Here is a 20040-nt window from a genome sequence, read left to right as displayed (position 1 = left end):
TTTGCTGCAATTACAGCTGCAAGTCGCTTGGGGTATGTTTCTATCAGTTTTGCACATCCAGAGACTGAAATTCTTGCCCATTCTTCCTTGCAAAACAGCTCGAGCTCAGTGAGGTTGGATGGAGAGCGTTTGTGAACAGCAGTCTTCAGCTCTGCCCACAGATTCTCCATTGGATTCAGGTCTGGACTTTGACTTGGCCATTCTAACACCTGGATACATTTATTTGTGAACCATTCCATTGTAGATTTGGCTTTATGTTTTGGATCATCGTCCTGTTGGAAGATAAATCTCCGTCCCAGTCTCAGGTCTTTTGCAGACTCCAACAGGTTTTCTTCCAGAATGCTCCTGTATTTGGCTCCATTCATCTTCCCATCAATTTTAACCATCTTCCCTGTCCCTGCTGAAGAAAAGCAGGCCCAAACCATGAGGCTGCCACCACCATGTTTGACAGTGGGGATGGTGTGGTCAGGGTGATGAGCTGTGTTGCTTTTACGCCAAACATATCATTTTGCATTGTGGCCAAAAAGTTTGATTTTGGTTTTATCTGACCAGAGCACCTTCTTCCACATGTTTGGTGTGTCTCCCAGGTGGCTTGTGGCAAACTTCAAACCCGACTTTTTATGGATATCTTTGAGAAATGGCTTTCTTCTTGTCACTCTTCCATAAAGGCCAGATTTGTGCAGTGTACGACTGATTGTTGTCCTATGGACAGACTCTCCCACCTCAGCTGTAGATCTCTGCAGTTCATCCAGAGTGATCATGGGCCTCTTGGCTGCATCTCTGATCAGTCTTCTCCTTGTTGGAGGTGAAAGTTTAGAGGGACGGCCGGGTCTTGGTAGATTTGCAGTGGTCTGATACTCCTTCCATTTCAATATGATTGCTTGCACAGTGCTCCTTGAGATGTTTAAAGCTTGGGAAATCTTTTTTTATCCAAATCCGGCTTTAAACTTCTCCACAACAGTATCTGGGACCTGCCTGGTGTGTTCCTTGGTCTTCATGATGCTCTCTGCACTTTAAACAGAACCCTGAGACTATCACAGAGCAGGTGCATTTATACGGAGACTTGATTACACACAGGTGGATTCTATTTATTATCATCAGTCATTTAGGACAACATTGGATCATTCAGAGATCCTCACTGAACTTCTGGAGTGAGTTTGCTGCACTGAAAGTAAAGGGGCCCAATAATATTGCACACCCGACTTTTCAGTTTTTTATTTGTTAAAAAAAAATAAAATATCCAATAAATTTCATTCCACTTCACGATTGTGTCCCAATTGTTGTTGATTCTTGACAAAAAAATTAAAATTTTATATCTTTATGTTTGAAGCCTGAAATGTGGCGAAAGGTTGAAAAGTTTACGTACGTATGTAAATATGTGTGTATGTAGATATTTATATATATGTTTATATATGTGCAGGTACAAATGGATCTCCATCTCAAACACAGAACCTACTTGTTAACCAGCAGCACCACCCCTATTATACTTAAAACCCTCCTAAACCCATTACACTCTGTTCTCTCTCCCTTTTTTTCTTTCTTTTTCTTCCTTTTCTCTCTCTTTCTTAATTTGCTTTGCAATTGTTCAGCAATTTGTTCATTGTTCAATTACTTAATCAAAGCTTTAAAAAAACCTGCATGTATGTGTGGAATATATGTAAGATGAATGTTCAATAAAAACATTATTTAACAATATGTCCTAAAATAGTCATGCGAAAAAAGTTTATGTCTATAAAATATTCTGGACATAAATAAAAAATGGCTGCATAGTGAAATATATGAAGTCCATCTGCATTTATACATCATACTGATGTTGGAATAATAACTGCAGCCCACGTTCAGTCAAGTTAGCGAAATTACGGATAAACAACGTTTCCAGTTATCTCTTTCAAAATAAAAGCCGTGATTTGTTTAACAGAAAAAAACGTGATTTCAAAAATATGATTTTGAAAATGTAAACCAAACTGTAGAAAGTGTTAGCTAGCTGCTCCACTTGCTCTGAATATTTTTGTATCTATTTACAGGGCTGTCAACTCTCACGCTTTGGCTGTGAGACACACACAACTCAGTCCCTTCACACACTCTCACGCCAGACTCCCAATATCACACGGTCAGAAAAAGATAAGTTCCACTTTGCTGTTATGGGAATATGTAACCTTTGGGGAAATCCAGTTCGCGTTGTTACTACAGAGAACTCTCGGCTTGTGAAAATCTGGTCCTCATTTTCTGTCCTCCTCCCCAGTCATTGTGCAGCTGTAGGTGTCTGTCTCTGAGTGACCACAAAGCCTGTGTGCCCGGGAGCTTTAAATGATCGTGGAGGAGTGATTCTGGATCATCATACCAACATTAACCTCTTTTCAGGGACGTATTAAGGCTTTAGAACCAGTATATCGCTCAGTTGTTGTGTCAGTGGGCTTGTAGTCTCAAACTGAGCAGGAGAACTATAAGGTTTCTAGCATGTCACATACTTAAACATTTTGGTGTCACACGGCTGCTTAGAATGTTGTTATGGTGTGGTTTATTCAACATTTTTCTTGGTTGTGAATGCCTTGTTTGATCCTACCCATTATTCCTTCTATCTGTACTTTTTCAGTCATTACTAATACAACAATTCATTCAACACAAAATCAGTGTGTATTTCCAACATGTTCTAGTGTGGATCTCAGCAGTAAAAGTTTATAAATCACTGCTAGAACTAAGCTGGAGGGCAGGTGTTTTCCCCCCCAATATTACAGTTTTTCTCCATTGGTTTGGCTCATTTCTTGAAACCGAGATGACATTCTCAAAACTAAAAGATCATTTGGCCAAACAGACCCACAGTTTCGCACATTTCAAATAAATAGCAAAAACACATATCTTTCCCAAAACTGTTCATCCATGTTTCAAAACTAGTCCTTTTCTCATGTGAAATGTCAGTGCCACCAAAATTGCAAAGATCCTTCTCAATAGCTTCGTCTCATTTGCAGTCACTTTGAACTTTTGCCAGAATAAACCTGGAATGCTCAGCATAACACCATGGATACGCTGCACAAACACATATCTCTGTCAAAACAGTTTAGCCATATGTCAAAACTAAATTTCCTTGTCATATAATGAGTCAATGCCCCCAAAATGTGTTGTCCCTTTGGCCTTGTGTGAGCACTGCAAGTCAAAATGCTTAGCTGTTTTGTCACTGCAGCAGAGGTCTAGCTATTACAGAAGATATATGTGTAAAACTGCAAAATAAAAAAGGTATTTCTCAGTAAGAGCAGGTTCCAAAGTTTTGACACAAGCTCAGTTTTTATTCAAACAAAATGTTCTTCTATATTTTTCAGTATATAACTAAATCACTTATTCTACATGTACAGCAAACAAACAAAAGAAATCATTGCCCAGAGTAAATAAAGTTTCCCAATGACTATAATTCTTTTACTGGTCACGGTCATCCTCCCTCTCCTGGTCACCCTCCTCCTCTTCATCATCAATGTGCTGCTCTCTGTTTGGCCACAGATTTTCATCCATGTCACAGCGAATAGTTTCTCTTGCAATGCAGCGCGGGAAGAAACGGCGAGAATGTCTCAACCATCCTCTACACTGATCTCCTGTGATGTCCTCACACGCAGCATCCATTGCCTGGAGCAGGGTCCTCTGGTCTTGAGCTCGGTGTTCATACACTCTCCATCTCCAAGCAGGAAAAAAAAACTCCTCAATCGGATTGAGGAAAGGAGAGTATGGTGGTAGAAACACCATGAGCATCCTTGGATGGGTAGTCAACCAGGCCCTAATGAGAGGGCTACGATGAAAATTCACATTGTCCCACACAATCCCATAGCGTGGTAGGTGAGGTCCTTCGTCGTTCCTCTCGTTTTCTGGGATTAGATAAGTATAAAGTTGATCCAAAAAGTCAGAAGCTTTTGAGTATTGTATGGGCCTAGGCTCGGGAGGTGAGTGGCCACACCATTCTCGGATATGGCAGCGCACATTGTTATATTGCCCCCTCGCTGGCCTGGGACATCCACTGTGGCCCGCTGCCCAATGACATTGCGACCACGCCTGCGACCCTTGGCCAAGTTGAAGCCAGCCTCATCCACAAAAACCAGAATGTGAGGCGTTTCATTCCCTTCGAGTGCCATAATTGTCTGAAACAGATAAAATAAAAATACAGATCAGTAATATTATTTTCTATAGGATTGTTCTATATTCTACACAAGTTCTAAATCGACAATGACTGACTTACATGTACATATTGGTGGCGCAGTTAATTTACTCAGAGTTTCTTTCAAATGGCACTCGGTAGACTTGCTTCATTGTCATTTGATTTTTTTTAGAACTCTGTCTATTGTGGATAGGCTTATTGTATTGATATTGTGAAAAATTGTGTTGTCTTCAATTACTGCATCTCGAATTTGTCTGAAGGTAATAGCATTATTTGTAATGACGAAATTGCAAATATGTTGTTCCTGCTGTTGACTCAGCAGCTGTCCTCTGCCACCCCTGAAAGGTTGTTGTCCAATCCTAGACAAAGACACAGAGGATAATTTCTACATACACGAATATACACATGTGTGCATGTTATATACATATACATATAGTTAGCATCGAATTGTGTTGGCCTGAATTCACATCATATTGAGGTTGGATTTTACTGTACTGTAGGCCTACACACTACATTCAATTGTGCGTTTTCATGCATACCGGTTTTCCCTCCGAAATGTTTGAATGATGGAGGAGACTGTGGATCGAGGCACATTAGGCTGAACAGCTTCTGCCATTGTAAGGTTGTGGTTGACCACATGGTCTATGAGTGTGGCCCGTATTTCGTCTGGGACAGCATGGTACCTTCTTGCCCCTTGGCCTCTTCCTCCAATACCACCACCCCGCATTCTCACACCTCTTCGTCCTCTTCGTCCTCTTCGTCCTCTTCGTCCTCTTGCCTGAGCAGGAAGTTGTCCTTGAACATTTGCTTGGCCTGGAACCTCCATGTTCACACAGCAAATGATATAGGTCCTGGCCAAGATCTACTTATATATCTATATGTATAGTAATCACAATCATAGACATCACCTGTCAGAGAACTAATCAAACTGTTTGATTGGTCAAGTGAGATATGGGATACTCCTCCGTTGTTAGTCAAGTTCTGCTTTCACCTGACTGTCATTTACTGCCAAGTATTTAAAAAAAATATACACATGTATTTTATGGTATTATATTCAAAACCAATTTTGACAATTGAACAAACTATTCTGCATATGATGGCTCACACAATGAACCAATACTGACACATTTTGGAGATGATGACCATTTGACTGAGAATCAGCTAATTCAGCTAGATCAGGAATATCTATTCATTTGGAAAATGTGCTAAATGTCAGTTAATTGTGCTAACTTTAGGCTACTTGTACATAACCAAAACAGAGATGCAGTAAAACAATTGAGACATGTACTAAAGCATCTGTAATTTGATGAAAGCGATGAGAAACGCCATTCTGTTGTCAGCAGCTGCAGGTTACTTTTGGTATTTGTCCATGTTGTTTTGAGAATGTCATCTCGGTTTCAAGAAATGAGCCAAACCAATGGAGAAAAACTGTAATGTCCAAATTTGATATCAGACAATCGCAGATTCGGTATCATAAGAAATTATTATCCACAAAAAATCTTAACAGGTACATAATCTCACCAAACTCAGACATGGCAGTTTGCAAAATTTGTTAAAATTTGCACTTACCAGTCTTTGTTGTGTGGAGATCCTGTTCTCGTGACACCAGTTTGTTTAGGAACTCTGCAATGTCAGGAGAGGAAATCAGGAGGCAAACTCAGAGACATTCTGGAGACTCAGATGGCTCATGTTGAGAATAAGTTTTACTGATATCAGGAGACATGATACAGTGAGTAACACAGTGATGTGAGCACTGGCAGCATCAGCTCTAAGGAGTCTCTCTGGCCTTGGGTATGTATACCATTTGGGAGACATGCCATGTTTAAGGATACACTCCAAATATGGATACAGGACTGTTAACTCAGGCTCCATCCGGCCAAGAATACTGCAATATAACCTTGTTGTTCTTATGCTGTCAGCCCAATAGTTGTCTTTCATTCCTATGTTATCTTTACCAAGCATCTGTCTGTCTCAGGATTATATTAGGGAAGGAGAGAGCATAAGCAGGTTTGCATCCTCAGTTTAGGAGAACCATCGGTCAAGGGTGACATCTTGTCGTTGTAATTTGGGGTGACTTGGTACCAACATGAACAAACAGCTGAAGGGACACCTCAGTAGTGAGAAAGTGAGTAATTTTTCCTTCACATTTGTGGTAGTTTTCAATCATATTTTGGTCATTTTGAACATATTTGTGGTGGTTTTACGTCACAATTTAGTCATTTTACACATATTTGTGATAGTTTTATCAAATATTTTGGCCATTTTATACATATGTGTGGTGCTTTTATCACATATTATGGTTAATTTATACATGTTTCTGCTAGTTTTATGTATTATTTTGGTCATTTTTTACCCAGTTGTGTTAAATTTCATATTGTGGTCATTTTATACATATTTATAATAATAATATTTAAATGAGTCTGATGAATCTCCATCATTTCTAACACTGTTGGGTCTAAACCTTCACATTTCAATATGTTAGTTTGTCTCTATGATCAGTAATACTGGAGGGTCTGAACCTCAGTATTTAAACTGCTTCATTTCATTTGTCAAACCAGTCTGATATGTCTGCAGGAAAACACTTTGGCACAATGTCTGTTTTTATTTTTGATGTGTTTTATGAATGAGTGTCAAGTTAAAGTGGAAGGAGCTGAGAACTCAAAGGAGAGGCATTTACGCACAGGTCCTACACTCAGCTGGGGCGGAAACAATCTGCGGCTGCAGGTTTGCCACCGGCGGCATAAAAGGGGACACACGCAGCACTGAGGAGGAACTGAGAATGAATGACCGCGTTCAAAGAGTGACCGTGAGTTTCTGTTGGGAAAGCATCAAGATCTGCGGCAAACTGTGCAGGATTGCTTTCATCTCCAAAATCCGGGTTGCAGCCGGTAAGAGCAGAATTGTGGAGACTCTAAAAGACTGTTTAAGCTGCCGATGTGTGCCACTGCAGTATGTGTTAGCATTAGCATTAGCCACGGAGATCGATGTCAGCCACGAGCGGCTTGCTGTCAACTTTGTCTGTTTACCAATAATTTCTGTGTGTTTTGTAATTGTTCAGTTGAAAATAAGATTGCAGGCTAATTGGTGCTAATTAGAGGGTTCCAGCTAAGACCAGTGAATTCATCCTGTTTGTAATGGTGGGTTTTTACGATGCCCTTTATTTATTTATTGGATCTGGAAAGGATTGCACTTTAAAAGCACTTTATGCACTTTAAATAATTTTAAAACCTTGAAGTAAAAATTATAAAATGGTTAAAATTTCTTTTGATAAAAATGCTCAGAGTAATTTGTTAAACTGTGATTGAAAATCAACTCTTTAAAATGCAGATAAATTCATGTGTGGTATAGTATTGGGTTGAATATTGCTCATGCCATGATTTGTCGCTTCAGTTTATGTGGTGTTGAGGTTGACAAACATAAAGTGAGTGGAGTAGCATTTGCCAATGTGGTGAAAATGTCCATGAGGAACGGTTGTTACTATTTGCTGAATGCAGTAATGCGAACATTGTCCTTTTGTGTTCTGTTTAAAGGTTTTTCACCTTAATCTATCAACTAAACGTATGGACTTATGGAAGTTGCCACCTCTGTATAATAATAATAATACATTTTATTTATAGGTGCCTTTCAAGACACTCAAGGTCACCGTACAGAGGAAACAGAATAAAAACAGATTCAAAATACACAGTTTAAAACATAAGAATTTTAAAATTTCAAAGAAGAAAATTTAGCAATTTTAAAACAGAAGGAGGACTGGAGGTCAAAGAGAGTAAGCTTGTTTGAACAGGTGGGTTTTGAGAGTGGATTTGAAAATGTGTAGTGTGTTGATGTTTCTGATATCAGGTGGGAGGGAGTTCCAGAGGTGGCGAGCAGCGCGACTGAAGGCTCTGGAGCCCATGGTGGTCATGCGGGCAGGGGGGATGGTGAGACTGAGAGAGGAAGATGATCTGAGAGTCCGGCTGGGTGTGTTTATATGCAGTAGATCAGTGAGGTACGGAGGGGCGAGGTTATGGAGGGCCTTGAAGGTTAGCAGAATGATTTTATAGATGATACGGTGAGTGATTGGAAGCCAGTGAAGCTGTTGGAGAACTGGGGTGATGTGGTGGAAAGAGGGTGTCCTGGTGATAATTTGGGCTGATTCATTTTGGACCAATTGGAGTTTATGGAGGGACTTGAGTGGAAGACCAGAGAGAAGTGAATTACAATAGTCGAGGTGGGAGGTGACAAGAGAGTGGACCATAATGGCGGTGCTGACAGGAGTGAGTGAGTGAGTGAGGGACGGAGGCGATTAATGCTACGGAGATGAAAGTATGCAGATCGGGTGACTTTGAAATGACAGAGTGCCATCGAGGACGACACCCAGACTCTTGACCTGCAGGGAGGGAGAAAAGGTGGAGTTGTCAATGGTGATGGTGAAACTATTGGTTTTCGTGAGAACTGATTTGGAGCCAATGAGGAGAACCTCAGTTTTGTTGCTATTCAGTTTGAGGAAATTGGAAGAGAACCAGGATTTGATTTCCTGGAGACAGACACAGAGGGAGGGGGGGGGGGGGGAGTGGGGAGTGGGTTTGGAGGAGAGTTAGAGCTGGGTGTCGTCCACATAGCAATGAAACTGTATGTTATATTTCCGGAATATATGGCCAAGGGGAAGAAGATAAATGATGAAGAGGACGGGACCAAGAACAGAGCCTTGGGGAACACCGGAGGAGAGGGGAGATGAATGGGATGTGAATGTTTTTAACTGAATGAACTGAGTGCGGTCAGAGAGATACGAATTTGCGACCACTGCAAAATAAAAGGGGGGGGAAAGAAAGAAAGCAACTGTCTGATTGATGAGTGGAGTCCTGCTCAAACCCTGGGTAGATGAAACATCCTTTTTCAAGTGGGGAAACTGCACAAACTGTGAGAAAAATCATCAATGAGAATCACCTGTCATTGAAAGTGGGAGGACACTTGACACTATGGGAGAGTGCAAAGAACAGGGAGTGAGAGCTACCTTTAAACAGAACACTGAGCAGTAAAATACATTCACTAACTTACAGCATGAACAGTTTTCTACCAGCAGTCCTGTCTTGAATCACCTGCAGCAGCATCTTTATGTTCTCTTTATTCTCTTTTTCCATGTCTGTTTTCTGTCTGTGTTCCTTATTTTTAACAGTTTAAGTTCATTTGTATCAGTTTTAGGTGAAACTGAAAAGAGCTAAAAGTGAACTATTGAGTTGAAATGTGTCCTCTGTGTTGGCTGATGAACATATGGGACACTCTGACACTTGTGTATAGAGTGGTATCCTAATGAAGATGTGTTTGATGTGACAGGTGATTGGCAGGAGGAGGAGAGTCTGACGGAGGAGCAGAGGAATGTTGGCAGCCATTTAGTCTGAGCTCAACAACGGAGGAAACATGGATTCTTCACAGAAAGTGAGAAACATACCACTGTAACATTATTATCATTCATTTGTTGTTTAAAATGTGTAAAGTTGCTCCAGTTGGTTAGATGGGCCGACCAAAGCCAGGTGACGTTGGCTGGAGAGATGTAGCTCTGCAGAAGCAGCTGTACTGAGGATATAATGGTGGACTGCTAGGAAGCTGCTTGTTCTTTGTTTGAGGCTGAACTAGCTGCTGATCATACTTTCTGAAAATGTCTTACATGGTGATGAAGATAAGTAACGGAAGAAAAGTCTTGTTTTTCAAGCAAGTTGTTCAGGAAGGTAAAGAGCAGCATTTTCTTTGGTAGAGAATAATACTTTTGAGCATTGTGAGTTTACCAGCCTTTTCCTTCTCAAGAAATTCACAGTTGAACCCAGAAGTTTACTTACACTGTATAAACGACACATAACCCTTTTTTTAATTTACACGATCTGACATTAAATCTGGCAATGCTTCTCCTGTTTTATGTCAGTTAAGATGACCAAAATTATCTTTAAATGCCAGAATAACAAGAGATTTTTTTTTTTTTTTAAGAGAATTTTTATTACTTTCTTCACAATCAGAAGTTTGCATACATTAAGATTGCTATACCTTCAAGATAATGATGTCCTGGCTTTGAAAGTTTTTGATAGATTAAGATGTATTTTCAGGCACACCTCAAACACACTGCTTCCTTGTGTGATGACATTAGAAAATCTAAAGAAATCAGCCAAGACATCAGGAAGACATTTGTGGGCCTCCACAGGTGTGGTTCATCCTTGAGTGCAATTTCCAGATTGCTGTGGTTTGACGTTTATCTGTCCAAACAATTACATGCACAGATCAACAATATGGGAATGTCAAGCCATCCTACTGCTCAAGATGGAGATTGGTTAAGGTTAGGATTGTTTTGGAGGGAAATGTGCTCATCAACCCCAGAACAAAAGCAAACGACCTTGTGAAGATGCTGGCTGAGGATGGCCTGAGTACACCATCCCAACTGTGAAGCATGGGGGTGGCAGCACCATGTTGTGGGAGTGTTTTTGCTGCAGGAGGGACTGGTGCACTTCACAAAATAGATGGCATCAAGAGGATAGAACATTATGTGGAAATATTGAAGGAACATCAGCCAGCAAATGAAAGCTTGGGCTCAAGTGGGTCTTCCAAATGGACAAGGACAGCACTGGTGCAAATCTGACACTGTCCTGGAGAAACTGTGCAGTACTGACTTAGAACTGCTTTCTGTTTCACTGTGCCCTCCATATCTGCCTCAGAAGTTTCCCCAGATATTTGTGAAACTTGTCTATATCCATCCAAAGGCCAGTGAAATAAATGCCTGTGGGCTTATCCATCAGGTCATCCAGAGACCACTGCTCACTAAAACACACACTGAGAGACTTCCATCAGTACATCACATGCCCCACGAGATGTGACAAACTCTTAGTTCTGTTACAACAATGTGAAAGGTGCTTCTCCTGTGGGTTCCTCTAACCACAACTGCATCCTCCTTATCTCTGTCTACTACTGTACTGAAGCAAGGCAAAGTGCAGAACATCAGAGTGAAAGTTTGTCACACTCTGCAGGGATGTCTGGAGGTTACTGACTGGGACGTGTTTAAGGAGTCCTCAGCTGATATTGATGAACCGACTGATGTTGTGAGCAGCTGGGTCACAGACTGTGAAACCAGTGTTATTCCTGATAAAACTGTTAAACTATATCTAAACACTAAGCCATGGCTTTCTAAGAAGCTTAAAGACCTACTGTACAGAAGGAAAACTGTCTTCAGAGAAGGAAATGCACTAAATCTGTATAACCGACAGAAGGAACTGAAGTAGGAGATCAGGACCCACAAAAGACAATACAAAGACAAACTTGAGTCTCAGCTCAAAATGAACAACCTCAGTTCAGTCTGGGACGGCATGAATCTGATCACTGGGACTAATTAATGTGTCAATGAGAGAGTTCAGCTCAGTGGTTATAATTGTGATTTAGAGCTGGCTCAAAGTCTAAACAGTTTTTATGTCAGGTTTGACTCCCATGATTTTAGGGCTAAACATGCTGAGACTGAAAACTGTCTCATGTCAGCGTCTCCACAGAATCCCTTTCTTGATGTGGGCAATGTAATCTGGTGTCTCAAACAGTGCAGACCAAAGAAAAGTCCATCCATCCATTCTCTATACACCGCTTAATCCTCACTAGGGTCGCGGGGGTGCTGGAGCCTATCCCAGCTGACTCGGGTGAAGGCAGGGGACACCCTGGACAGGTCACCAGTCTGTCACAGGGCTACATATACAGACATTCACATTCGCACCTACGGCCAATTTAGAGTAACCAATCAACCTCAGCATATTTTTTGGACTGTGGGAGGAAGCCGAAGCACCCGGAGAAAACCCACGCATGCACAGGGAGAACATGCTAACTCCATGCAGAAAGATCCCAGGCCCAGACCGGGACTTGAACCAGGGATCTTCTTGCTGCAAGGCGAAAGTGCTAACCACTACTCGACTGTGCTGCCCCCAAAGAAAAGTCCTGTACCTGATTACATCGGTTGCTGTTATTGAAAACTTTTACTACGTCTGATTAAATGACCATTTTGGATCCTATTTCTATTAATTGATGATCTATCAAATTATTATTATTTAGATGATGATGATTATTCAAGTTATTTTGATCATTTTGCTAATTCTGATTATTATTAACTGCTCACCTGCCTCCTACTTGTTGAGCCGTCCCACTCCCTTGATTAAGGGAGAGCGATCAGCTGTTGCTTTGAGGACTCTGCTTTTTGTGTTGAAGGAGTGAGACCGTTTATCAACCACTAAATTACGTTATTTTTGAGTTCTGAGAAAATCAGCAACGGAGAATACTTAACTTGTGTTTACATAAATAAATCTCAAACTTGTTTTTAGAATCATGGTAGATCTTCGCGTGTGCCTATTAAATTAGTGAGTCGTAAACCTCCTCTTCAAAAGACGAATCGGACTGTTTTGGACGTCTTGTTTTTTGAAAGCAACAACATGGCCATAGCAGACCAAGATTGCTGTCGATGTCCCTGTCTCTTATGTTTTGTTAGATTTTTCTTTAAATGGCTTTTATTTTGCTTGTAATTGTTTACTGTGTGTGTTTTTTTTTTTTTTTTTTTTATACATTTTTAAAACATTTCCTTTAATCGTTGCTATTCCTTTAACTGTTTTACTGTTTTGTTGCTTTTGTTGTTTGATGGTGAACGCTTGTTTAACTGCTGCACAACAAATGCCCAGGTGGTTCGTGTCAAATCCAGAATTCAGTGGCAGAATTACAGATCTTTTCTGGACTGGTATCAACGTCTGATCCCCGAGGAGAAACCAGAAAGTGTTGGTGGTCTGAATTGACCCTGCTGCCATTAAGACCTAAATCTGGACATTGATGTTGTATGCTTTTCATATTGTACATTTCTCCAGTAATGTAACTTAACGGAAAGTCTGGGGATGAAGAGATCCTGGTGGTACAATCCCATCAGTCCCAGCTCTGCTTTGCTTTTCACGGTGATCGACAGATTTTACTACCCAATATTCTAAAACTACCGTGCAGAAAGCTGAAAACTATCGGCCTGTGAAAATAGATTTGTTGACATTGTGAGTGTGCTGTTGACACGTTTCTAGGTTTCTAATGACAAAGCTGCTAGCATGTCTGCAGATTCTTGATCTTGTTTCAGCCTCGTGTCCAACTACATGGAATTGAGACTTTTAGGTTCAGTTTTTTCGTGATTGCTCTTCCATCACTGCCTCTGTTTTTATCTTTGTCTTTTGCTACAGAAATGTAAACACAACGATGGAGTGGGATGTTGGACCTCTGAGGACGATAAGGATGGTTCAGCAACAACAGCAAAAAGAGATGAATCACTCAGTTGTGAGCAGTGTGGCAAGACTTTTATCACAGCAACAAAGCTAAGAATTCACAAACGTATTCACACTGTGGAGAAACCATTCGGCTGTGATCAGTGTGGAAAGGCTTTTACTCACAAGAGTGATCTAGCAAAACATCAACTTATTCACAGTGGAGTTAAACCATTCAGCTGTGATCAGTGTGGAAAGGCTTTTACTACCAAGAGTCACTTAAAAAGACATCAACTCATTCACAGTGGCGTTAAACCATTCAGCTGTGATCAGTGTGGAAAGGCTTTTACTGACAAGAGTGCGTTAAGAAGTCATCAACTCATTCACAGTGGAGTTAAACCATTCGGCTGTGATCAGTGTGGAAAGGCTTTTACTCGGCAGAGTAGTCTCGCAAAACATCAACTCATTCACAGTGGAGTGAAATTGTTCGGTTGTGATCAGTGTGGAAAGGCTTTTACTCAGAAGGGTAATCTAGCAAGTCATCAACTCATTCACAGTGGAGTTAAACCATTCAGCTGTGATCAGTGTGGAAAGGCTTTTACTAACAAGGGTAATCTAACAAGTCATCAATTCCTTCACAATGGAGTGAAATTGTTTGGCTGTGATCACTGTGGAAAGGCTTTTTCTCTGAAGAGTACGTTGAGACATCATCAAATCATGCACAGTAGATTTAAACCATTCAGCTGTGATCAGTGTGGAAAGGCGTTTACTGACAAGAGTGCGTTAAGAAGTCATCAGCTCATTCACAGTGGCGTTAAACCATTCAGCTGTGATCAGTGTGGAAAGGCTTTTACTCAGAAGAGTCACTTAAAAAGTCATCAGCTCATTCACAGTAGAGTTAAACCATTCAGCTGTGATCAGTGTGTGAAAACCTTTACTCAACATGAACAGTTGTTGATCCATCAATGCCTCCGTTCTGGTAAAAAGCGGTACCACTGTGACTCCTGTGAAAAAACTTTCAACGACCAACAGAGCTTAAAATGTCACCAACGCATACACACTAGACATGATGTGTACGTATGTGATCACTGTGGTGAACCATTTGTACGGTACTCAGAGTTAAAAGCTCATGAAGTGACCCACACTGGGGTTAAACCATACCTTTGTGACCAGTGTGGGAAACGCTACAGCTCCACTGCATACCTCAAAGTTCACCAACGTGTCCACACTGGGGAGAGACCATACAGATGTGACGAGTGTAAGAAGACTTTTACAACTTTGGGTTCCCTGAAACAACACCAGCAGATCCACACCAGAAAGAAAGCATTCAATCAGTGTCACAGTGAGGTATGTAAAGACTGGTCTCAGTCACAGTGTACACACAATTATGTATTGGATAATTTTGGATATTGCTGCAAAATAGTTTCTAAACTGTTTTCAACAACTGTGGTCAGTTGAATTCTGTTAACACATTATCAGCTATCGTTCAGTCTAACCTGTATTCGTTTTGACACAGAAATCTGGTCCAGGTTAATCTGGGGATGTAGGATAGATTCGGAATTCTGACGTAATCAGACAACTGAATGTTAAATTCCAACAGTTAAGTTTCTTCAGATGTCATTTGCAGTGCTCTCTATCTCAGGCAAGGCATCAGTTCTTCAATGCTGCAGGAAACACTGACGTTCTCTGTGTTTGTGTGTTTGTTTTCCAAGCAGAACGGAACAGATGGACAAAACTCTCAGACTTGTCAGCACTCTGCCAATGGTGAACACTGCTGCCTTGACCAGTCTGGACCAACGTCCAACCAACAAGGAACCCTACAACGACACCAGTGTATGCACATTGGACACAGACTGAACCCCTGCCAAGAAGATTTCTCCATGCAGAGTTCAATAAAAGTTCATGAAGTCCTTCGCAAACTTAAAGTCCTTGAGATCCGGCTTCACAGAATTCAGGTCTAATGTCTTGTTTAGTGTCTTCGTTGCTTTGTTGCCAAATCCATTAAGAGGAAAGCTGTCGTTAACAGACGTGACTGGTAAATTAATGAAACCATTCAAAGTGGTTACTCAGTTAAATTAATTCAGTGGTCGAGGGATAGACGTCTGAAAGGAGGCAGTGAGCAGCAGGGCGAATTTCCTCGATTACCACCTTAATCGTTCCTCAGATCCCTCTGGGCTGCAGGAACCCGTTAGATGCAGAGCTGGTTCAGTGATTCTCTGATGATTAATCATAATTAATTTAAGAGATTACTGGCCTTCGGATTCATATCTATCTGTCCCTCGACAATGATGAAGAATCTCCAATATTGAACCAGTAGATCAACTAATCCTGATTATGTGTGAGTTGAAATTTAAAAAAAACATGAAGTATTGGATGAAAAGTCCCATCTTTGAAAGCTGACACGTAGTTTGAATCATTTCTTATAAATTAGCTGCATCCAGTCATAACCATGACATTGGCATCATGGAACCATGACCACATATACAGTGCCTTGTGAAAGTATTCGGCCCCCTTGAACTTTTCAACCTTTCGCCGTATTTCAGGCTTCAAACATAAAGATATAAAATTCTAATTTTTTGTCAAGAATCAACAACAATTGGGACACAATCGTGAAGTGGAATGAAATTTATTGGATATTTTAAACTTTTTTAACCCTTTAAGGCCCCACGTAGCGCCGGCGCTACGTTTTGCATATTGATTTTTGATTGGCTGTCGATTTGAAACCAGATAAGATAGATCAATAATTCTTTTTGCATATAAAATCTGGGGAGTCAGTCTATCATTTCACACATTTACCAGGTCTCAGAGTGTTTTCTCGTTGCAGTGATGGGTTTGTAAAAATACACAATAAAGCGCACACGGCGTAAATCTATATAAACAGAGACCGCGGGTTTTTGCAGGGCTTCTCAGTTGAAATAAACGTGATCACGGTGTGGCCACAACCTGTCACATGATTATTACGTGTCCATACCTGAGAGGCTCCCGTCCCCAATAACAGGAAGTGACGTGTTTGCTGGGAATTGTAGTTTTTCCGCCAAACCCGAAAAACAGCCTGCACAGAGGCGCACTCTCTCCCTCGGTTTCACCCCTACTTTATTTTACAAAAACACTCAGACACACAGCCCACACACACCAGACATCCATCAAACACACCTTTGACCCACTATCACACAGTTATGGAGCCACAAAAACTTGGTTGCGCCAAATTATTTTACATCTGCCGCGTAGTTCTCCATCAACTTACAGCGTTGGATGAAGCGTCCAGCCACCCATCTGGCCTCGATTCTGTCACCAGCACGGATGCAGCCAACCGTATCGAAGGAATTGATCATTCCAATGACATGTAAGTATATATTCATGAGAAGTTGCTTGTTTTGAGTTGGAAAAAAGTAAAAAAAAAACAAAAAAAAACGTGATATACATGTAACGCCGCCGAAAGCATACTGCGCAAAATACGCATCATTTTTACAAGTCATGCGCTGCAAGCATCTAACGTAACGCAAAACTTTTTCTGTGTGCAGTGTTGACAATGTTGGAAAGAAGTATTAGGAGGGCGAGGAGGAGGAAGAGGAGAGAATGGAGGTCTCCTGCTCTCCTGGTACCCGAGCGAGAGCCAGAGGGAGAGGCAGAGCCCTGGCTCCAGCCAGGAGAGGCTGCAGCAGCCGCTCCACCAGCGAGCGCTCTTGGCCAGAGGCACTTCCTACAGATGGCTGGAAAACTGAGAAGGACCCTGACAGCTTACCTTCTCTGCCACATTTCCTGCCTAAAAGGAGGCCAGATGTCCAGCCACCTCTGTTAGAATATGTGGACAACCCTTCTCCATCAAACTGTCCAAGTACTTGGACCAGGCAGCCCTCAAAACACTGTTTCTGATTGAACTCAGTAAAAAAGATTTTCTTTTATTTTCAAATGCACTCTTTATGGTCTTATCATGGTTTTGTACATAAAATATATGTGTTCATAAGTATCTGGCACAATTAGAAATTTGATTGCACTATTTTAAACAGTTTCTTTTGATACCAATGTTGTGTCTTTGCAAATTTTGCATTGTTCTTTATTTTCGGGGGATTTTCAGTTTACAAAATTGACCATATCTCAAAAAGCAAGTGATGTACAGACTCCAAATAAATTTCCTGTGGTTCTAAAGGATATTGTGCAACTTTTTTACATTCACAAAACTGAGGGATCCAGCTATGCAATTTCTGTATTTTGAAATATTTGTGAAAAAAACAAAAACGATTTTCATTGTTTTAAGGTGTATTGCACTTTTAAGCAATTTATTGTAGTAGTTAAGACATAACTAAATACATATTAAGATTTGGGATATCAGGGTCATTTTGATGTAAAGCAAATAAAAATACTCCAAAAAATGGCACGACAGCATGTAAAAATGTAAAAATATGTCCTGGCGGACTTGTACAATGGGGGGACTTAAAGGGTTAACAAATAAAAACCTGAAAAGTGGGGCGTGCAATATTATTGGGCCCCTTTACTTTCAGTGCAGCAAACTCACTCCAGAAGTTCAGTGAGGATCTCTGAATGATCCAATGTTGTCCTAAATGACTGATGATAATAAATAGAATCCACCTGTGTGTAATCAAGTCTCCGTATAAATGCACCTGCTCTGTGATAGTCTCAGGGTTCTGTTTAAAGTGCAGAGGGCATCATGAAGACCAAGGAACACACCAGGCAGGTCCGAGATACTGTTGTGGAGAAGTTTAAAGCCGGATTTGGATAAAAAAAGATTTACCAAGCTTTAAACATCTCAAGGAGCACTGTGCAAGCAATCATATTGAAATGGAAGGAGCATCAGACCACTGCAAATCTACCAAGACCCGGCCGTCCCTCTAAACTTTCACCTCCAACAAGGAGAAGACTGATCAGAGATGCAGCCAAGAGGCCCATGATCACTCTGGATGAACTGCAGAGATCTACAGCTGAGGTGGGAGAGTCTGTCCATAGGACAACAATCAGTCGTACACTGCACAAATCTGGCCTTTATGGAAGAGTGACAAGAAGAAAGCCATTTCTCAAAGATATCCATAAAAAGTCTGGTTTGAAGTTTGCCACAAGCCACCTGGGAGACACACCAAACATGTGGAAGAAGGTGCTCTGGTCAGATGAAAGCAAAATCCAACTTTTTGGCCACAATGCAAAACGATATGTTTGGCGTAAAAGCAACACAGCTCATCACCCTGAACACACCATCCCCACTGTCAAATATGGTGGTGGCAGCCTCATGGTTTGGGCCTGCTTTTCTTCAGTAGGGACAGGGAAGATGGTTAAAATTGATGGGAAGATGAATGGAGCCAAATACAGGACCATTCTGGAAGAAAACCTGTTGGAGTCTGCAAAAGACCTGAGACTGGGACGGAGATTTATCTTCCAACAGGACAATGATCCAAAACATAAAGCCAAATCTACAGTGGAATGGTTCACAAATAAACGTATCCAGGTGTTAGAATGGCCAAGTCAAAGTCCAGACCTGAATCCAATGGAGAATCTGTGGGCAGAGCTGAAGACTGCTGTTCACAAACGCTCTCCATCCAACCTCACTGAGCTCGAGCTGTTTTGCAAGGAAGACTGGGCAAGAATTTCAGTCTCTGGATGTGCAAAACTGATAGAGACATACCCCAAGCGACTTGCAGCTGTAATTGCAGCAAAAGGTGGCGCTACAAAGTATTAATGCAAGGGGGCCAAATAATATTGCACGCCCCACTTTTCAGGTTTTTATTTGTTAAAAAAGTTTAAAATATCCAATAAATTTCGTTCCACTTCACGATTGTGTCCCACTTGTTGTTGATTCTTGACAAAAAATTAAAATTTTATATCTTTATGTTTGAAGCCTGAAATGTGGGAAAGGTTGAAAAGTTCAAGGGGGCCGAATACTTTCACAAGGCACTGTATGTGTCTGGAGATAGTGGCATTTTTATAACGGCACATTTTCATGCTTTAACAGATACAGTGAGGGGAAAAAAGTTTTCAGACACCCTGAAAATTTGACACAATCTTAAAATTGGTCATCATAAAAAATACAGCACATCATAAACGGATCTCAGAAGAAACAGCTTGCAGTTACCACATTTTACTTGTGCAGATGTGGCCGGATGGTTTCTCCCTCCTAGCCACTGTGTGGCACTGCGCTATTTCAATCGTCGCTGCGACAGCGGGGCGGCATCCGGCGCCGCTGCATATATATACACAGGTGGGTGGCTTTACCTCGGTCTCATACTTTCTCTTGAGCTCTCCCTGTGGTTGTAACTGCAGCCAAGCGGGCTGGATCTGGTGTGATCGATCGGGGCATACATAATATCGTTGGTACAGGTAATGGGCTTTTTCCTAGTGATGGTGAAATCGAAGCTTCATGAAGCAATGAACCACTTTGACACATCTGCTTCAAGAATGACACATTGCTTCGAAGCATTTGACACAACCAGAAGAGTGACATCTGCTGGTCCTGTGTCAGAACTGCATCCAAGTGGAAAAAAATGAAAAAGCCTCAGGATTGCTTGTCTCACACTGCTTTGTACTTGCAATAAATGTTTTAAAACAATTCAATTCAATTTTATTTATATAGCGTCAATTACAATCAAATCGTCTCAAGACGCTTTACAGAACCCATATGCCTGACCCCCAGAGCAAGCCCAAAGGCGACAGTGGCAAGGAAAACACCCTTTTAACAGGGAA

At 41.2% G+C, this 20040-nt stretch overlaps 1 protein-coding gene across 12 annotated transcripts in view; it reads left to right on the top strand.

Moving 5' to 3' along the window:
* Positions 1 to 6805: 6805 nt before the first annotated feature.
* Positions 6806 to 20040, top strand: part of LOC127534779 (zinc finger protein OZF-like) — a 38423-nt gene continuing 25188 nt past the window's right edge. For 5 of the 12 annotated variants that reach the window (XM_051950858.1, XM_051950853.1, XM_051950854.1 and 2 more), the window contains exon 1: positions 6880 to 7023. Coding sequence is in view for 6 of the 12 variants with exons in the window: in XM_051950851.1 (XP_051806811.1) it covers positions 9533 to 9550; positions 13333 to 14700; positions 15066 to 15314 (1635 nt within the window). In the remaining 6 variants the exon portion in view is untranslated. Of the gene's footprint in view, positions 7024 to 8862; positions 9035 to 9220; positions 9551 to 13332; positions 14701 to 15065; positions 17505 to 20040 lie in introns of those variants that run through there. The other 7 variants (XM_051950851.1, XM_051950849.1, XM_051950852.1 and 4 more) reach the window with 7 other exon arrangements.

The sequence above is a fragment of the Acanthochromis polyacanthus genome, chromosome 7 (genome assembly GCF_021347895.1).
Source record: "Acanthochromis polyacanthus isolate Apoly-LR-REF ecotype Palm Island chromosome 7, KAUST_Apoly_ChrSc, whole genome shotgun sequence".
Taxonomy (NCBI): Eukaryota; Metazoa; Chordata; class Actinopteri; family Pomacentridae; genus Acanthochromis; species Acanthochromis polyacanthus.
This window is presented reverse-complemented; position numbering and strand designations above follow the sequence as displayed.